This window comes from Copidosoma floridanum, unplaced genomic scaffold (assembly GCF_036245765.1).
Source record: "Copidosoma floridanum isolate Cflo_tuat_1 unplaced genomic scaffold, Cflo_Japanese_pri ptg000019l, whole genome shotgun sequence".
Classification (NCBI taxonomy): domain Eukaryota; kingdom Metazoa; phylum Arthropoda; class Insecta; order Hymenoptera; family Encyrtidae; genus Copidosoma; species Copidosoma floridanum.
The window spans coordinates 14,826,327-14,846,560 of NW_028321896.1; the positions used below are offsets into that span (position 1 = coordinate 14,826,327).

General features: G+C 36.8%; 3 protein-coding genes across 10 annotated transcripts; 2 read left to right on the forward strand and 1 right to left on the reverse strand.

Annotated features, from left to right (window-relative positions):
- Positions 1-1,003: 1,003 nt before the first annotated feature.
- Positions 1,004-6,792, forward strand: CPR28 (cuticular protein 28). The gene is made up of 2 exons (XM_014349172.2): positions 1,004-1,165; positions 5,693-6,792. Exons 1-2 carry the CDS (start codon positions 1,157-1,159, stop codon positions 6,002-6,004), a joined length of 321 nt encoding a protein of 106 aa, XP_014204658.2. The 5' UTR covers positions 1,004-1,156; the 3' UTR covers positions 6,005-6,792.
- A 227-nt stretch (positions 6,793-7,019) lies between these two features.
- LOC106636680 (anillin-like) lies at positions 7,020-16,402 on the reverse strand. 7 transcript variants are annotated; one of them, XM_014349171.2, is made up of 20 exons: positions 15,905-16,402; positions 13,527-13,653; positions 13,053-13,271; positions 12,383-12,552; positions 12,131-12,301; positions 11,632-11,868; positions 11,349-11,559; positions 10,712-10,995; positions 10,523-10,625; positions 10,243-10,457; positions 10,036-10,167; positions 9,781-9,965; positions 9,581-9,716; positions 9,259-9,508; positions 9,002-9,166; positions 8,671-8,927; positions 8,415-8,585; positions 8,106-8,328; positions 7,888-8,032; positions 7,020-7,807 (listed from the first exon to the last, which is right to left on the reverse strand). In XM_014349171.2, exons 1-20 carry the CDS (start codon positions 15,920-15,922, stop codon positions 7,705-7,707), a joined length of 3,522 nt encoding a protein of 1,173 aa, XP_014204657.2. In that variant the 5' UTR covers positions 15,923-16,402; the 3' UTR covers positions 7,020-7,704. The 7 variants fall into 7 exon arrangements, with proteins under 7 accessions (XP_014204657.2, XP_089448714.1, XP_089448713.1 ...); XM_089592588.1 differs by having other exon boundaries at positions 8,415-8,578; positions 8,694-8,927; positions 9,581-9,706; ... (2 more) ...; positions 10,239-10,358; positions 11,635-11,934; XM_089592587.1 differs by having other exon boundaries at positions 10,733-10,995; positions 11,349-11,868.
- A 1,585-nt stretch (positions 16,403-17,987) lies between these two features.
- On the forward strand, positions 17,988-20,156 carry LOC106636612 (serine/threonine-protein phosphatase 2A regulatory subunit B'' subunit gamma). 2 transcript variants are annotated; one of them, XM_014349030.2, is made up of 7 exons: positions 17,988-18,226; positions 18,304-18,449; positions 18,524-18,913; positions 18,984-19,309; positions 19,387-19,600; positions 19,686-19,813; positions 19,898-20,156. In XM_014349030.2, the coding sequence occupies exons 1-7, from the start codon at positions 18,181-18,183 to the stop codon at positions 20,007-20,009; spliced, it is 1,362 nt and encodes a 453-aa protein (XP_014204516.1). In that variant the 5' UTR covers positions 17,988-18,180; the 3' UTR covers positions 20,010-20,156. The 2 variants fall into 2 exon arrangements, with proteins under 2 accessions (XP_014204516.1, XP_089448959.1); XM_089592833.1 differs by having other exon boundaries at positions 17,988-18,210; positions 18,315-18,449.
- Positions 20,157-20,234: the final 78 nt, after the last annotated feature.

Here is a 20,234-nt window from a genome sequence, read left to right on the forward strand (position 1 = left end):
TCAAAGAATCGGCATTTTATACCTGAATCTAATTTTATCCAAAACCAAGGAAACATCAATATTTTTTAAAAACACCTAAGAGGCCGAGGGCAAGAGATCATCCGAGTAAAGTATAAGAATGATTTGTTTGCAAATTAACGAATCAATCATCGCGTCACGCGTCATGGCGCTGGATGTTTTTTCTCTATGCTAATTTTGTTTTGTTTTTTGAAGAAGTAAGAAAAGAAGAAGAAAAAAAAAAGCCACACTGGATGATGGACGGTCAAAGCAAGTATAGGTACACCGACGCAGAGCACCTGCAGTGTTGTGCAGCAGCGATAAACAAATTAACCGCGAGAGATTAAAATTTACCGGAAGGCGCACGCATGCAGCCAGGGCTCGCGTGACTTGAGAAAAAAAAAACGTGGAATTACGTGGCGTTTATTTATAACCACCGCAAAACGGCATCGTCGATATCTTCCTCCCCCGTTTTCCAACATCCCAGCTAGGGCGTACCCCCCGAAACACGAATGCCGATGCGCGATTCCAGCGAATGGTACGTCAAAGGGGAAAAAAGGAAGCGAAAAAGAAGATCATACATGGTGTAACACACGGTATACAAGAAGAATGTACCTAATGGAAGGAGGTGGCGCATCTCCTATGTGTGTACATACACGTATAAGTACCGGGAGTGAGAGCAAAGCAAGGAGTAGGAGTGTATAGGCAGTGGAGGATGTAGGTAAGCCGGTGTACACGTAAAAGTACCATCTCGCGCCCTCGCGTCTCTTCTACACATATTTTCAAGTAGGAGAGTAGACGCGTATATGGAGGGAGAGAAGAATGAGAAATAGAGACCGCGACTTCGACGGGGGGGGGGAGGCGGGCCATAGAGGCATAGATATACGCGTTTGAGTGTAGCTACACAACAGGCGGGGGGGTAGGTGGTATAACGGTGTGGGTAAGATATTGTGTATACGTATCCCCCAGGTAAGTGCAATTATCCGGGTATATAAAGCCAAGTGCGCCCGGCGCATCCTCGGTGTGGGTACTGTACACGTAGCACATATCACACGTGTGTCTCGAAGCTGCTCCTTCTGACATCGACGTCCGTATATATATACAGTGCTGTTCTTCGTTGTTCATATTGTTACGTACATTTCGTTGTTCGCAAAATAACATGAAGACGGTGGGTGTGATGAGTCATCAAGTACTGTAAACATACAAATATAATATCAACTGTTTTTACTACTACCCCCTTTCCGTTTTTTTATTTATTTTTTACTCTATCTTGGATTTTTTTTTTTCTGTAATTATATTTACACTACACCACTCGACAAAGCGGACGTACAGTGAAAGTGGACCAAAGACGTGTGACTGCAAAATTTTTCGGATCCAATAGTATAAAGAGCGCGTGTGTGCCTCCAATTGTCCTCCTCGTTTGTACATCTCGAGTGTACCTAAGTAATTGTTAAGGAAAATCCTGAAGGGGTATTTAATCATTTTTTTGCTGCGACATTGGTGGCGATACGAGGAGAAAAAAAAATCTGTTATAAAACTGCGTTAATCTTAATTCAGGAATAAAAGTTACCCTTAAAAAAAAAAAAAAAAAACGAGTGAAAATAACATTCACTGGAGTTACACCTCCAGCTTTACTGTGCGTAGTTGTCTTTTCCGTGTTTACGGATAATGATACATCGCGTGGTCCAACACTTTGATGGAAAAAGATATTAGTAAGTAGGTATCTCGATTTTTGATGAGAATTCATACCACCCCTTTGCTCACACTATTGTCACCTGTAAGTACCTACTGTATTTTTTTACCAGTAGATTATCAAAAAAGCTCTCAATCGAGCGGATGTGAAATTTTCCCCGTAGAATTAAACCCAGAGGAGTAGTACTCTTCCCTTTCATCAAATATCGAGGTATCACTTGGACCGACCAAACCGTTTGCGTTCGGCCTGCATACTCTTCGAGATGATGTATGGTTCACGTGCAGTCGGCAAGTTATCTCGTTCCTCCTCATCCATTAAAAGTTCGAAGGTGATCGAGCAACTCGGGCGACGTTCCACGCCACGTGCTCTCCTTGTTTTTCCTCCCAACGAGCTCCCCGCGGTAAATAATCGTCCTTTGGTCATAACTTATGCGCTCGACCCGTTCAAGGATGTCGTTGAAATAAAAAAAAAAAAAAAAAAAATTAGCTGTACAGGAAAAAGTTAGCAACCCCACAAGCAGCTCATACTCCCGTTTTATAGTCAGCCATTGTACCTTATATTTGCCAATTGACACATTTTACTTTGTGCACATACATATACACATCGTTTCATTTTTCTCACTGATTATAAAATATTTTAGATAATCGTGGTAAATCATACCGTTTCCATACAGTTTATCGGTTGGAACGATACACGTTTTGAGATCGGCCGATTTTTATATACTTTTCAGTGCGGGTATACAAGCGTATTGGAAGTAACGAGCGTCGAGAGATTTTTCAATCAGGAAAGGGAGAATTTTTTTAGCAATAGACTCAATTAATTTAAAGTTAAAAAAGTATGGGTATACGTACACGCGAATAATTAAGCCACAAACTTCCGCGAATTCGGACTAGAAATAATTTAAATTCCATAAAAATTCAAACAAACAACTCATTTTTACCGATCAAATTAATTAAAAATCCACGCACGAGTTGACGAGCGATGGAGGAAAAAAAAACAAAAAAGAAAAACGTGATTCGTCACGCGGCTCATCAAACGCTCCATAAGTAACTGCGATGCCATGCCCCTTCGTGTAAATTATGGGTACATGAATGTAAACTACCAAGCATCAACGTATCACGATCGTCCTCCGGAAAATCGGTATGGGGTCCCAATTGTAATTACCCGATCGGCCTATGTATCAACTGTACCCAATCACATAAGCATTAAACGCGCTTGTTTTTGTTGTTTGCGATCCTCAATTCCTCAGCGACGCCTCAAAGATAAATCGTGACCCCCCCCCCGCGGGTACATAATACACGTATATATATGTTGTTCGATTTATATGTATAATTAAATATACGTGAGTGCGCCTATTTTGGCTCGAGGCGGCGGCTGAAAAACCAAGAAGACGATCCTCTTTCGCCCGCGAGAGGTGAAATAAGAGTGGGTTACGTAAAATTGTCAAACGTTATAGGACGCCAGCACGCGCCTGTATATAGGAGAAAGTTTTAAGGCTCGGCATATACTTTACACTGCGCGAATCTTATTGCATCTTTGCTATACAATGTATACACATATATTATGTATCGTGTTGCTGGTATACGCTTATCGATGTGCCTTAGAGCTTTACGGTGTTCTGGTTTTTTTTTTTTTTTTTTTTTCTTTGCTTCTTTTTATACATTGATATACAGAGAACGAAGCGTGGGGTTATTGCGGCTCGTTCGATCTGGTTTTTTTTCGGTGATAGGGTAATATTTATTTTACCTTGAAAGTTCTCACTGACTATGAAGATGGAAATTACGTGGGTTTGCTTTTTCTTCAAATATCCATGCCATACAAGTGTATCGAAGTCTAATGATGATCGATAATTAGGAGGTTTCTGGAAGAGCGATACATGATGTGTATAAACGGTGGTGTGATGTCATAATGATCGGTTGGGATGTACCTATATGCGTGAAATTAATTATGGATTTCGGGCGCACGATGAATTTCCAATTAGCGTGGGCCGTAGCGAGCGCCTTGGTTTTTTTCGTTGTAGAGTTGTAAATTACGGGCTACGCGTGCGGGATGGTAATTGTTTTTTTTTTTTTTTTTTTTTTTCCTCCAAATGTCGGATGTTTTGGTGAGAAGTGTATTAAAATTTATTTATACTCGTGTCCAGTAACGGTAAATTATTTTGTGAGAGTTTGTTGTTACGAATGGGTATTAGAGATAATAATAATTAATCTTGTCTCGTTGTGTATTTGAAAAAAAAATGAACTGATAGTATCTCAAGTGTCGCCGTAAAAGCGTGTACTATTAATTCCAGTTGCGCTACTTCATTTTCATGAAATGTGTGTAATTGCTATTCAAGCACCACTTGTACCCTATGGAAAATGTTGAGTCGACATAAATGTGATTCGTCAGAAATTCCATGCGCTTTTCACGTGGAATTATAACTTTTAGTGTTACTTAACACTCGAGTTTGTAAGTTATATATGAGCCACTATACGCTTTATCTATGTATATTCAAATAAATATAAATTCGCGAATGTATTATCTAACAGGCATGCCAACTATTTTCTGACTAATCAGCTTTGAATGAGGGATCACTGGTACTTGAAAAATTCATCATAAAAAAAGCTATCAATTATTAAATAAAATTTTACATTATTGTTTCACAAAAATTATCTTTTTTTAATCTTAATTCATGAGTGTACAATTATTGCTTGTCCTAAATTTATTATAAAAATATAAAAGTTAATGTAAAATTCTGTATTATGTTACAGTTTTATTTTTTTATTATATTATTATTGTTATTTTTTTTTTTTATTGAAATTGGTATACTCTCTGCCCCTGCAGTTCGGCAACCATGAATGTTGATGTGAATGGAGGCAAATCTTGACACGATTCGTTTCGGGCTTTTCTCGACTCATTTAAAATCGCCTACACAAGACACTTATTTTGTAACAGTAATTTACAAAAATACTTTAATAATCTTTGCACAAATTATTTGTCACGCTAATGAGCGCATTTATCCCCCTTCAAATCGTCAAACAATTACTCCTGATGTTTGCTTATTCATTCGTGGTTTTTGCGAGTCTGGGATTTCAGGTCTAACGAATCGTTAAACAACAGCGTTCAAGATGATTATCCTGGAGGAATTGAAAATAATAATGCAAAATGTGCGCGCTGCGTGGGTGTTGGGAAACGGTTGTAATTACGTGATTTTAATTAAAACGACCAACAGCGAGAGCATTTCGGAATATTGCATTTCACGGAGGATGAGCTGCTAATGTCAAAATCGAGTGTAATTTAGAGAAAATTTAAAGCTTTGTACCATTAATTTTTTATTTTAAACATGTCGGAAAAATGGTTTACACTACTTACTGGTCACGTAAATAAATGCGCGTTTGCGTGTGATCAAAGTTAACGTCTTGAATTTACCGGTAACCGACTTTAATAATTTTTTTTTCCTTTGTTGTTGTTTTTAATTTTTTAATACTGTTTTTCTTTTTTTTATTTAACGTCATATTTGTAAATAGGTATGGGTAACGCTTTGAAGTTATTAGTAAATAAAAATTATAAAATTTCTACACTTGTGTAAGTTTTTGTTTAGGACTGCTTGAATACGCCAATAACGGAGGAAAATCTGAAAATTAAATATATAATCCTTTTAAAACAATTTATTTAGAAACTTTTTTAATAATCAAGATGAGAGGTTTTTGAATTTTTTTATGTTTAAAAATTTGGTACTAATAAAAAAGTCTTTTTTTTATGCTGTTATAAAAACATGTTTACTTTATCCAATTAAAAATTAAAGAAACAATTAGATATGAATGAATGGAAAAAAAAAAATTTAACCTTTATACCAGCCAATGATAAATCTACGATTTAATAAGAATTAGGTATTGACGGCAAATCGTTTGGCATAAATTAATGTTTGACGTTGAAAATTAACAAACCAGGGGACACGTTAGTTTATCAGCTAACAGCACCTGAAAAAAAAAAAAAAAAAAAAAAAAATTGTATGATTCGCAGATTTTCGTGCTATCGTTGCTCGTGGTGGGCTGCTTGTGCGCGCCTCAGCAAAACCCGAATCCTTACGCGGGCATCACCATCACCAAGCAGGAGGAGAACAACAACATCGGAGTGGAAGGCTATCACTACAGTTACGAGCAAAGCGATGGGCACAAAAAGGAGGAAACCGCGGTGATCGTCAATCAGGGCACCGAGGACGAGGCTCTCGAGGTCACAGGCAGTTTTCAGTACCAAACGCCCGACGGCAAGACTTACAGGGTTGACTACAAGGCCGACAAGGACGGCTTCCATCCCACGATCACGCTCCTCTAAATTTCATCTCCTTACCGCTCGACCCTCCTCTTTTTCACTCGCTCAATATTAATTATACTCACCATCACGTCAAGCTCGCTTACTGTTTTTTTTTTTCCCCACTGTCGCTATACTTTTTCCGACTCTCCAGTGTTTTTCAGCCTTTTTTTCTCGTATTGGATACGCGTTACAACATGTTTTTCTTTTTTTTACATCGTAAATTTTACCAGATCGTCGTTCATCTCGAAATCGATCTTGAGAATAATTCATTGCACGAAAATCATTCTTGTCTTATTAATTTTTTTGGTAATTGAAAAATTTATCGAAATGGGCCAGCTAAAGTAGAGTGACTTGACGGATGATTTTCTTCTTTCCTGTATAGTACAAAAATTAATAACTCTAGATCACATTATTTTCAATGAGAACTTGCAATGTTTGTCGCGAGAAAATTAGCCCCATAAAATTGAATTGTTGATTTCGGAAAATTATTCGTGTTTACTTGAAAACTCAGAGAAATCGTTGTCATTGAGCGGATATCAATGCTATTTTTGTACGAAAAAAAAAAAATGTAAATAGATTAAAAAAAAAAAAAATTAGCTGTCGTTTTCTAACGATAAACTATACACTGATATACATATGAACAAACATATTTTAATCATTTATGTATTGATTGTTGGATATATACCTACGTAATTTTGAGTTACTTTTACGGTAGCAAGAAATAAACATGTGTTTATATTTTTAATTGCAACTCAAAACGACGTCAAAATAAACGTATTGTATTGAGTAAATAAAAGCTTTATGATTTATTTGAGCCTAGAAATCATTTTAATAGTTGTTCAGTGCTTGTAATCTCATAATTATTTTTCTTTGATTTATCAACATTTAAAAAGTTTTTTACTAGATCAGCACAATTGATTTAGATAAATAAGTGGGAAAACAAAAGGTTTTAAAAAAAAAATTAACGGAAAACATACCAATTTTCATTAAAAATCATATTAGTTTGAACAATTATATCTTTGTTACAAGTATTTATTGTTTAAAAAACAGTAGTGTCTAAATGATGGTCATCATTAAATCAATAACAAATAAGAACATACAAAACCACGGTCCTGATACTTCCAATTATTAACAACTAATACGAATACATACAATCGCATGTGTATATGAATACTGCGTTGATATATAAATCTATTTATATATTAATACATTAAAAAAAGGTTATTTTAGTATTTACAATGATTATTATAAGTACATACTAATTCAACTAATATAACTATCTAGAGAAGCAAAAATCAATCATTAAATAGTTATAATAATATCTAACAAACCTATCAACTCAATTGAAAATTTTAAACTAATATGAATGATTGCTGATACCTGAAAAATATTAAATCAATAGCCTTTAGATTTTAGAAAACGGCAAAAATCCATCGAAATGCAAAATATTTTAAATACATTCTCAGCATTTAATGCTGGTATTTAAGTAATTGTATTCGAATAGTAAACAATGTTGCAGTCAATATCAGTTTGTTAAGTATTATTGTAGATCCATGATAATCTTAAAATTATCATAATCAAATGATTAAGTCAATCTTTTATAACTTGATCACAAACTCTTGATGTTTGCATTAAATAGTCACTGTTAAATATAATCCATGAAAACTAGCTTCATGCTCATAAAATAAAAATTTGTAATTCATGTATTAATTTTTACATACTTATGTTGATGGACCACCCCAGGCGCGAATTAGATTCAATGTTTTGTTTAGTTTGGCACACCACTCTAGCCTTTCTTCTTTTGTGTCTGCCGACAATAGATGCCTGCAAAAAAATAAAAATATTTTTTACTAGATTTATTAATCACTACTCTTAATACACATCGATATTTAATCGATAATTACCTAATCGTCGTTTCTGATCCTTTTCTGGCCATAACAAGACAGTCTGCGTCTCCAGGCTGAGCTGGTCTTGTCGTTTCCAGTAAAAATGTATTCGGTCTTGCACATATATCTCGAGACACTAAAGTAACATTTGTCGTTGACACGCCTGAAATAATTATGTTATGAAATCAAGCAACGCAAATGGAGTGTTGAAAAAAATTTATTTTTCAAACAATTACCTCGTAAATCGAGAGTTCCAATGGGTGTTTTTTTACGCTCGTCATCTGGATACTTCCAATAAGACAGCAAAGCTCCTTGGAGTTGACACCATCTGCGGTGCCAGGCTCCAAATCCTGAGACGTCTTCGAACATCGTTAAGAAACCATGATGATCCACGGAAACTGTCAGCTCGCATGAAACATGCATTTGTAAGCGACCTTCTAAAGGTGACGTCAATGGAACCTGAAAATAATAAAACATGTTATTTTACGCATTTTTGAAAATAACCATCGGTAATAGTACATACAGCAGTCATCATAATAACATACCTTATTTAAAGTAAACTGTTGTCTGTGAACTTCTTTCAAACTAAATACTACGTATCCAGCAAGTTTGAAATTTGTTGTACGGACGGCTAACGGACCTGCTGGACTCTGAATGTTAGGCATCGTTAATTTGCTCTCTTGCTTTAGGAATTTTTTTGGTGTTTTACCTCCACTCTGCAGCAAAAACAAATGAGCATACGTTAATATTAAAAAATAATTTTATTATAATTTCAATGTAATCCACGACATTAAACACAACCTTTTTGCTATTGGAGTTCAAGCCAGAGCAGTTACTTCCATTACTGTGGATGTGGTACTTGATATCGTGAGGAAGAATTTCCGCCCGAGTCTGCAGAGAGTAGATCTCGATAGTTACTTTGAAGTCGCTGTACAAGTCTTGCAATTTTAAAGTAGAAGGAAAACGTATACAAGAATCGCCTGAGTCAGCTCCAACGACGGGAGTAGCTATTACCGTGTCCAGGTAACGAATAAGGCACACAAAGTGCAAACATGTTTCTGAAAAAAATATTTATTATTTTAAAACTTTCCAAAACTCGGTAGATGTCAGCTATAAAGTTATGCAGGCTTACCGGGCTCAATGTTGTGAAAGTAGTCTTTCTTGAATGGTAGAGTGATGGCCGATATAGTCAAAGATCCGCTTTCTTGGACCTCAGGAGCTCCAGGAACAACTGGTCGTAAAGTTCCTTCAACCTTTAGCCGTTGAACTTCATTCAAAGCGGCTTGTCTTCTGTGCGCTGTAAAATTAAAATAATGAGAATATAATTACAATTTTTTTGTTTTTTTGAAAAAAAAAACATTAATTTAATTATTAAAAGGCAATACGTACTTGCGAGTAACAATAGCCTTTCTCCTTCAACTTGCTCGCGAGAATCGCTAAATTCTATAGTAGAATGGCACAGATTCAAAGCTTGACTGGCTTGACCAATAATTGTCTGTTGCTTCTGTACTTCATCGAGCAATCGTTTTACTTTATCTTGAACTAAGATAGCTTCTTTGTCTTCTTCCTCTAGGTTATATACGGATGCAGCACTATCGTCGGGCTTGTGAGAAATGACACGTGCTGGAGTTTTAGGAGTCTAAAAAAAAGATATTCATAATGACAAATCTTGTAAATCAAGCATTCATTTTTAATTTTTAAAATATTTTACTTGAGACTGTTGTTTCCTGTAAAAGCTAACACTGTGCATCAGAGGAACCACGCCACCTTCTCCCACCACATACTGTTCTCTCTTTCTCGGCGATGATGCAGGAGAAATTATTTTGATGGGAGATTTGTAAGAAGAGCTGCACAAAGAAAATAAAAAAAAAGAGAAAATAGTTGTCAAACATTGGATTACAAAATATGTACCCTTGCATGTACTTGAAACTATTAGAAGCAGATGATGGGCTTTTTCCATTTCTGTTCAGTTTTGGAGGAGTAGGGCCTTCTTCCGTAGCATCTTGCAGAGCTAAACATTCATCAAGATATTCGTCCATTTCATCTAGTACCGAAATGTCGGAAGTCGTACTATCTGGATCAGGTTCAATCGATCTCTGAAGCATAAATGATGAGTTAGATATAAAATTAAACTAGATGTTCAATTCAAGTTCTAATTTAATATACTTTTTTATGAAGAGCACTCTGACTGGCGACCTGCAAAATACTGCGACCCAAACTTGTATTGCCTAAATCGTCGTCTTCGACATCGTCTTCATCATCATCGTAGTCGTCACTGCTGTAATCGTCATCTTGATTCTGAAAGAATCAAAATTAATTTAGCTAAATTATGAACAGTAAATGTTTTGATAAAAATATTAAAATTTTGCTTACGTTGACGTAATATTCAGCTTCGGTTTCGGTGTTTGTGGGCGCGTCAAGTGTTGCAGTGCTTTCGGTGGTATAGTCAGAGTCGCTATCTGTTGTGGTCGATTCGATATGTCTTAGATCTGGATAGAGCCGGTTGGTTTTCGGTGGAGACACTTTGGCGCGTTTCACGTCGACAAGCTTCTTGAACGAATCGCTTGGTTTTGGAGGACTTGTTGCCACTGAAAATGATTACAGATACTTTGGTTATACTTTTTCAAATTTTCATAAAAAACAAATTTAGTACCTTGTCTTTTGGTTGGCGAATTTTTAACGTTGGACGGAGTGCTGCATGATTGAATACTTGTATCATTAGGCATCGGTGGCGGTGGAGGAGGCGGCGCCTGGTCCTAATCTCGCAAAAACAAAGGTCGTTAGAGTCAAAGTTCCAAAAAAAATAGATGAATCAAAAAAAGGTAATGTTCAATGGAATTACAGTAGCGGGGGTTGGCTTAACTGGGCAAACCGGCGAGTACTTGGGGGATCCTGGTTTGCCACCTTCGCTACTCTCGCTCGTTCGCACGAGATTTGTGCTCGCGGCTGTCTGAGCTACGTGGCGATTGAAGCGCGAGCGCAGCATCTCCAGTTCACGCTGCCTCTCCGTCTGAACGGTCAGGAGGATGTTGTTCTCCAGCTCTTGAGTGACGATGCCTTGCTCGAATATCGAACGTTGGGCCTCCACTGCTCGGCCAGTGTCGATTTTTGACCTCACGATTGAATCTGCAAGGGATAATTACACATGATATTTATGTCAGCATTACAATCTCCAGCCTTTTGTTTGCTAGCGAGTATAGTTAAACTGAGGCTGAGCGTAACAACAGTTGTGTCAAACGACCAATAAGATGTTTAAAAACATTCGTCACGGCTTTACGAATGAGGAAATGCTTATCGAGCAATACGTAAAGCACAAACAGTTTACGCACTTTGTAAGCAAGCAAAGTACAACAAGACATAAGAATATATTTTGTGAGCGAGTCACGCACGATTTTATAAACAAATTCAAAACAAGATAATTGTTTCTCTTTGTTTTGTAAAATAAGAAGGAAACGAAGATAAATTTTTCCGTATCTGACCGGCATGATTGGCTTGTTTTTCTTTCTCCTGCAGCATCTTCGTTGGCACGGACATCGTAAGCGGAGCCTTGGGTATGAGTGCCTCGCCCTTGTTTCTCTCGAATAGCGCCTTTCTCTCGGACAGCGTCATCTCTGCGGGATCCTTTGTCTTGGTGGCCGAACCCTTGGACTCGAACATCGAAGCCTTGCTGAGTACCGAACCTGGGGACGACTGTAGATGGGGAGCCGAATTGTTAGGGGAGCCCTTATAACCGAATCTCGAATTCAATCGCGCGTTACTAACAGCCGGCGAGCTGGCGCCACTCCCGGTGCTCTTGATTATCTGCTTCTCCGGGGTCTTATTGTTGCTACTCGCGCTGTCGTTGCTTAGCGTCGATGATGCCGGACTCGTTGACATGGCACTCTTACTCTTCTCCTCCGTTGTCCTAGCAAACATTGGAATTGACTTGGCTGGCGACTTGGCTGGTGATGAATTCTTCGGCTTTTGTTGCTGCCACTGTTGTTGACTGCCTCCAGTACCCTGAGAACAACTCTTATAGTCATACACGAGCCTCGAGCTGCTAACGCGACTAAAACCCTGTGCCTCCTGTAAAACATTGCGTTTTTCGGCCCAATAAATTGACGAATCATTTTATGGTCATCTGTCAATGTACAAGCGTGTAAGCGTTTCGATGTACCTAGTTACCACTGCCATTTGTGCGCTTATGCGTGTATTGAGGAGGTATAGGGATTTAGGAAATTATTTGTACTGCTTTGGATTGAAACCCAATCGCAGCACTTACCAAACTCTCCAACATGACTTTGTCCCATTTCATAGGCTTGAGGGGACTGCCGGATTTCCTGCTGCCGTTTCTATTCAGACTGCTGGTGCTTGGCTGCGAATCTGATCCATTTCTCACTTGCTCGTTGAGCTTGGCCTGGACTCTTTCCGCTTTGCTTAAGGTAGGCTTTACCTGAAAGTTAGTGCATGGCTGATTGATTATCTACATAAGATGCAGAACTCATCAAAATACGTTATGAGAACTCATAATTACAGCTGTTGGGTGAGACAAGTCATCCTCCCAATTATTTATTTCTGAGGCAAGAGCTGCCAGTCTGTTTAGTCTTGCCATTGGCTTTGCAGACTTTTGCTCTGGTCTGATCTCCTCAATGGCAAACTTTTCTTCCGTCCTATGAATAGGGGAGCTCAATTCTCTGTTGTCCTCTGGATCAATGAAATATATATTGCATGAGAATAATTTGTATTTTTTCAAGTACGGGGCTCAAAGGACTCTAATTGAAGCAATAAACAATTTTTCAAGTTTTTATGAAATAATGTTTTAATTGTACAGTCAAAGTACATAAACTTGTTTCAGAAACGGGAAAAATGTATGCATTTCAACCGAGCATAAGTCATGCGTTTTGAATTGTATAAGAGAAAAAAAAAAAAAAAAAAAATATTTGCATAGGAGAATTACAAGATATTTGCAGGTACAGCTCAAGTAAATCTTATAAAGCTGCAGTACGTAGCAGCTTGTAAACAAAGGGCTCCAGCGGGGGAACGACCTTTCACTTTCTTGAGCTATCCTGCAGAAGAAAGGTAGAGCATGTACACAAGAAGGCGCGGACATGCAGAAACCAGTTTTGGGACGCTTGTGTGGGTGAATCTGTATGTGTATCGCGTGCACTCGAACTCGCTGTATGTATGTACTATTAGAATCTTACCAGAATATAGTTTGCCCAATCTCTGAAGTTTTGATTTGACACTGTCGATCTGGTTGTTGTCGTTTTCTTTGTTCGGCTCTTCGTATTTTTTTGGAGTTTTCTCTTCAAATTTTTCAGGCGAAAACTTTCTAATTGTTTTCGCTGGTGATCCAGTAGGTGAGGTTTCGGATGCTTTTACCATTTTTACAGGAGATTTTTTAGCAATGACACCCGTGATCACTTTACGGGAAAAGTATTTTTAATTATTAAACATAAAGCATTTTTTTAAAAGGGTTTTTACAGTAATTTTATACTGAATCAAAAAGGATTTTGTCACAAAAAAAAATCGTAAAAAAAAAAAAACTAGTTCTTATCGAGTAAATAAAAATAATTGCTTGCAAGCGTTTCAATGAGCATAAAAGATTATATATTGATTTAGGATAATTGTGTTTGTTTAGTATTGAGCTGTGCACGGATCTGTTTGCTAACTAATACCTGGTGTTTGAGATAAGATATCGTTTGCATCTCTCAAGGGGCTGCGCCTCTTCGGTACGTCATGTCCAGCATTCGACAACTGCGTGTCTAATTTTTCTCTCCTTGCCTTTGCGCGTTCCAACATACGCTAAAATTAATACAACCTTTTATTTTACACAGAAAATAAATTATGAATTGTGTTTTATTTAGAGTTTGGATTGAATTTCAGTTGGTTCTTCTCGTAAAAATAATATTCTTGAAATGTTCAGTCCCATGTCAAACAAAAAAATCCATGACATAATATTCTCGCAGCTAAAATTCAGAAGAAACCGACGGGTGTATAGAGAAATTGTCTGGCCAAAGTTGAGAATGAATCATTTAATTCCAGGATGCCATGTGCATAAAATCAAGGGGGGTGAGATAAGATAAGAAATGGTCAGCGAAACTTACTCTCGTCTCAAAATGAAATGAAGCTCAGTGGTGACCGAAATACTGTTTACTTTGCAACCTGAGCTCAAAATGTACAAAAAAAAATATTATGGTAACACGATCTATTGTAACGCGAACAAAAATAATTGACTTAATTAAAAAAGTTTTCATCATCTTACAATTTTCGCGCACATCACGTCTACGTACGAAAGAAGTGAAAGTATACAAAATTTCTTGGACGACGGCTAAAAGTAGAGATAAACCGTAGGATGGATCTGAAAATTTTATTTACAGTGATGTACGGAAATCGGTAGTTTATGGTTCCGTTGCTCGAGCTATAAATTGCCGATTTCTGCACCCAAGAGGCACATAATATATGAAATTATACGTGCTGCAAAAGACATTCTGTACTTTTGGACTTTTGTTATGTATACATTAATTACGTGCAGAGATAGTGGGCAGAAAGTAACACTTTCAGTACGAAAAGTTTACGGTTCTCTGTAAAAATTGTTGCAATACGTGTCGAGTTGAACCAATTCCGAGGGGATCTTATTGAAAGCAGCAAGTAATTTAATCTTGTCAAAGAAACAATATATGGGTCATAAAAACGTGCAAGCGCCAAAAGAGACATGCATAAATGCATCTGACTAAGCGTCCTTGAGCGTAACGGAGGAAAAACGTCGCTCCGACTCCAAAAGTCCTGCTTGTCCCGAAACCGAGGGGGAGAAGGGAGGGCTATAAAGCCTATTGAAAAAGCGTCGGTCTGCACGTTTGCATGACGTGCGTTTGGAATGAAAGAGAAAGAGAAGAGAAGCAAGAATGGGATAGAGAAAAGAACATGGGATACGTTTATATGTACAACTTGGGGGGGGAGGGAGAAAGCAAAGAGCAGATGCCCTCTGCGAAAGAACTAGCTCTCCTGAAGATCCCAATCCAGACTTTGCATGAGCTACAGGCATCTGTAAGCTAACATAGATAAGGGAATTAGAATTTGTTCCTTTCTTTCTCAAACAATCCTTTGTTTCTCTATGCAGTATCAAGTAGCCTATCTAGTCCTGACAATTATTGTACCTTTTGGAGACTCATAGGGCACGGGATATTAAAAAAATTCATGGCTACTGTAGATATTTGTAAAGAGGAATGACGGCTCAATTTTTATAATTTTTTTTTTTTTTTTTTTTTTTTTTTATGTACATAAGTAAATTTTGTTCATCTCTTCAAACTTTCGAAACGGGATGAGAAAGTGCAAAGAAACATGACGATTTTTTTAGTGACCCAATAAAGCTAATCTATCCCTTCACTTGTTGCCCATTGCCTCTATAATATGTTTAGTCCTTTTAAAACGACCTTGTGATACTATGTTAAATTAATTTGCAAATAATATTGAAAAATCCACCAGTAGTAGTTGTAATTAGCAATTACTGAGCTTCCTTGCTACTTTTTCACAAATTTTAGAGTATGACTTTTATAGAAATAAATCCAAACCTTCCTTTCAACGTCTCCGAAGTCATTCCAGACCAGAATTTTTTTTTTCCAACAATAAAAACGGGTATCCACTGGCTGGTCCCGTGAGAAACTATGTATAAGTACTTTCAGGGACGCGGATTTTTGTATAGCGCCAATAAAAATATTCACTTAATTGTATCAAACATAAAATGCATTCTTATATAGATCAAGCTATCATTCCCTCAAATGGACGGGTTATTTTATTTACAAAGGCCTTTATAAAGATTTAAAGTCCATTAGCCGAACGAAAGGAAGTTATTAATCGGCTGCTGAACACAGGAGCATATACATGGCTTCTTGCAGTAAGGTATGTACAACTGGTTACAAGTATATATATATCACCGCTGCAACAAGTACGAGCAGAAGCTGTAGATAATAGTTTAGATAATAACAATGAAAAATAACAACATCAACCGGAAAAGTGTAGCGCGCCTTGGGTGAACTTGAAAGGGCTTCGTCGTTACCTGCGTGAAGGGGTCCATTGTTTCTCGCTTTCGCGTATACGGTCTCCTTTTACTGCTCCCAGATGAACGTGATCGGTGCACCCTTTCTCCTCGGGATTTCCCGCAGGACACGATCAATGGCTTCTGCTGTTGTTTGCACTTTTTGAACGCGATCCTCAGCGGATGCTGTGACGAATGTACGTTAAAAGCGCGCCGCGCCTCCTTTTTTTTAACCGTTGGTCACCGTGTGAGCGAAGGGGACCACGGAGGATTTTAAAAAATATCCAACGCACGTACACACTGTTGTTTATTCGCTGGTTTAACGGACTCCCGTTGTACCACACATGATACTATACACTTTTGTTTATGTCTTTTTGAGGGTTACTTCATTGGTTTTTGTAAACAAGTACTGCACGCTTTTGTAAAATATAATCGAATCGATTGATCCAGCAAGTAAGACTGAGGCACTTTTAAACAACGTCCGTTGCGTTATGCGTGTACGTTCGTTGTCTCGCAAACTGTCGGTCGGACTGCCTGCATGCTTTGCCCGCTTAGCCGTGTTGTTACTCTTTGCTGCTTGGCGGCGCTCGATGACTAGCAGACAGGGGTGAAATTTTGTTTTCGACGTTGCCGCGTTTCCCGGAGAGGTTTGAACGAGTGTTTTTTTTCTCTCTCCTTTCTCAAGGGTTGTTTTCTATTATTTAATGTTTTTATTTATTAGATAAAAATACAAACTTATAAAGTATTAGTGGAAAATATAGATGAGTCATCAGAAGGTTTTTGTTATTTTGTACACATAATTATAATGCCGTTGTCATATAATGAAAAAGTAAAGTCAAATCGTTAAAAATTTTGGTAATCTATTTTTATACGTCAAGTTACTATTATCCCACCAAATATTTACATGCGCTTCAATAAAAATTTTCAATCTTATGATTATAATGATTATTGTCATTAACATTTTTACCTACAAACCATCTTTAAATTAATCATTGCACGCTTGGGGTATTATAGATGATCCAACTTCAGTAAAAGTTCATTGGATCCTTGATAATTAAATCCTCTTCAACCACTATTATTGTACTGTATAGGAACTTGCGGCTATATAAAATAATTAACAACACCTTTACACTAGTAAATTACAAAAATTGTATGTATTACACTCAGCCTTTTAAATAAGTTTAAATCTCCGAGCCAGAATGAATACTTGGCAACGCTGTACTGGATTCGTTCGACGATTGGGTGTGCGGGGGCAAGGGAAGAAACAATTCAAAATCCAGCCACACGATTGGCTGTCCTGCAGAATTTGCAAATAACTGTCAACATCACGTACGCAGCTGTCATTCATGTTTTTTCCTTTTTATTTTCCTTGCGACAGTTTTTCAGAAGTCAAAGAGAAATGAAAAAAAACAATAGGTATTGTGGTAAAAACAAGCCTTGCTGATGTGAGCACCCCAAGGCCACAGAATCCTATGTAACACTACTCAACAACTGTGACATTATTGACAATTTAGGAGTTAAAAATTGTTACAGCTGTATATTTTTTCGACGATTCTCTCAAGAAAATAACAAAAAAGAAAAACAACAAGAATATACATTCAATACCCTTACAAGGTACTTGTATTATTGTTATTGATTGTATTCTGTACACTTGCTGTTCAAAAAATCCAAATATTTTTATGAGTAAACTGATTGCCCCTTGTATTTTATTCCTCACGAGGACATCATGTATACAATAAAATATGTGAATGACAAAAAAATAAATAAATACACGCACATTGCTTCAGCTCCAATTTTGGAGTCGTGCAGTCATAATAATTGGTGTTTCTTACAAACCACTGATACATACATTTTTCAGTCCTAAAAATCATTTTTATTAAAGTATACTCATTAATGTGTTATCATTCACCTGAAACTGTTATTACTTTTGTCTCTTGTTTAAAATAACAATATTAAAAAATGTATTATTTATCGATCTGGATTTGTCAATTTACAGAAATATAGGGCGCACTTGTATTTAATTGGCATATATATATATATACATACACACACACACACACATATATATATATATATATATATATATAAATGTAAACATTGACAAACGTATTTCTGCGTGTGTGCAGTGCCAGTAAACAAACTCCGAAATTGAAAGATTGATAATATTTAAATTAAACTTTAAGAAATCCAAAATGTACCTACAGAGTCATAGAAATATTGTGATGAATTAAAAAGTGCTGTAACGATCCCAACTATGATGTTTATTTTATCTTAACCTCCATCCTTAGACTTTGGTCATGGAATTGGCGTCCTTGCTGCGGAATTGCGTCGTTTCGAAAAAGCGTTAGATTATTTATATACATTTTTCATCTAACTAAATAATGGTGATAAAATTAGAGCGTTATTTTTTTTATCCTTAGTTGCTGATGAGACAATTCGAAACACGGAGGAAGATAATGAAAAAATTGAAGATGAATACTTTCAAAAATTTTATAAAGATTGGAAAGGTGCTGATCCAAAAGAGGAGAATGAAACATACAAAGTGATACCTAAATTTTATTTCAAGGTACAGAAGATCAGGCTATCTCATGTTTCTGTCATTTTGCGTTGGTAAACTATAATTAATAGTGTTTCTCTTAGATTCCGAACGCAGATGAGAAGCTGCAACAGAAACTCAGAGAAGAATCGCGAGCTCTGTTTTTGCAAAGGCGTTCCAAACAAGTTGTTGATAACATCGACTTGAAATCCTTGTGGATGATACTGGGTCAACATCACAGTACAAATGGTACATTGGGTGAGGACAAGCTGATCAATTATGAAGATTTTAAAAAGGTTAGCAAACTTGTGGGGCCAAAATGCGCAAGATACTTCACAGCTACTATATATGCAAAACTACAACAAGGGGATCCACACGGGAGAATCAGTATCACATCGTTTTTCAATTACGTTATGAGAAAAGTTTGGCTACATCAGACAAGAATTGGTCTTTCACTGTACGATTTCACAGGGCAAGGATATCTAAGAGAAACAGTAAGTTATTTACTTCAAAATTATTTGTCAAATACTTAATTTCTTATGTTGAAAAATCGTATGTTTACAGGACTTGGAAAGTTATATACTGGAATTAATTCCAACACTGTCTCAACTTGAGGGACTGGAAAAATCATTTCACTCGTTCTACATTTGTACAGCAGTCAGAAAATTTCTTTTCTTTCTCGATCCACTAAGAACAGGGAGAGTAAGGATACAAGATATTTTGGCATGTAGCTTTCTTGATGATCTTTTAGAATTGCGAGATGAAGATTTGCCAAAAGATCTTCAAGAAGCAAACTGGTTTTCAGCACCTTCTGCGCTAAAAGTTTACGGACAGTATTTGAATCTTGATAAAGATCATAATGGTATGCTCAATAAAGAAGAGTTATCTGGGTAAGGCGTTTTCCGACGATTGAATTTTCACACAGCAGAAAAAGTAACACTTGATAGTATAAATTGTTTTTCTTCAGGTATGGAACTGGCACTTTAACCGGGGTTTTTCTCGAAAGAGTATTTCAAGAGTGTCTGACCTATGAAGGAGAAATGGATTACAAAACGTACCTCGACTTTGTGCTTGCACTGGAAAATCGGCAAGAACCACAAAGCTTGCACTATCTATTTAGAGTTTTGGATATTAAAAACCAAGGTTATTTGGATACATTTACGCTAAATTATTTTTTCAGGGTAAGAAGTCAAAATAATCGGTACTCCATGATAAAATACTGCTAGACTCGAAAAAACTTGATCAGTAAATAATTTTACATTATAGGCTATTCAAGAGCAGATGACAGTACACGGCCAAGAGCCCATTTGCTTCGAAGATGTTAAAGATGAAATTTTTGACATGGTAAAGCCTGCCGATCCTTTTAAAATAACGTTACAGGATCTTCTAGCTTGGTAAGTTTTTTTCCACTAAAAAATTCTCATTGAAGCCTCTTACAATCTCATCTATTAACGCCAACATATTGATATTTTCTGCAGTGGTCAGGGTGATACCATGATCAGTATTTTAATCGAATTCCATGGATTCTGGGCATACGAGAATCGAGAAGCCATGGCAGCGGATAACAACGACGAATCGTCTCACGTTTGACGACTGTGATTTTATTCGATGTATATTTTCTGGTATACATATTTATATACACAAATTACCCCCCAAATGGAGATTTACCGTAACATATTATTACGTGTTTTATTTATTATCAATACTTTTGTAGTTACGTCTACAAAGTGCCTTGAAAATGCCTATTGATGTTTGAAAATAAAACAATCTTTTACATAAACGCAAAAGCCAATTAGACTATTGAATGTATTCACA

Excerpts from the sequence above, each read along its gene's own strand:
- LOC106636680 (XM_089592586.1), bottom strand. Across the intron at positions 12,302-12,382 it reads ACTTGTCTCACCCAACAGCT|GTAAAGCCTACCTTAAGCAA; the intron begins GTAATTATGAGT and ends ACTAACTTTCAG. Across the intron at positions 10,620-10,711 it reads TTAAGCCAACCCCCGCTACT|GCGCCGCCTCCTCCACCGCC; the intron begins GTAATTCCATTG and ends GATTAGGACCAG.
- LOC106636612 (XM_014349030.2), top strand. The coding sequence starts at position 18,181 with ATGGAATTGGCGTCCTTGCTGCGGAATTGCGTCGTTTCGAAAAAGC. Across the intron at positions 18,914-18,983 it reads AAGGATATCTAAGAGAAACA|GACTTGGAAAGTTATATACT; the intron begins GTAAGTTATTTA and ends GTATGTTTACAG. Across the intron at positions 19,814-19,897 it reads TTACAGGATCTTCTAGCTTG|TGGTCAGGGTGATACCATGA; the intron begins GTAAGTTTTTTT and ends TATTTTCTGCAG.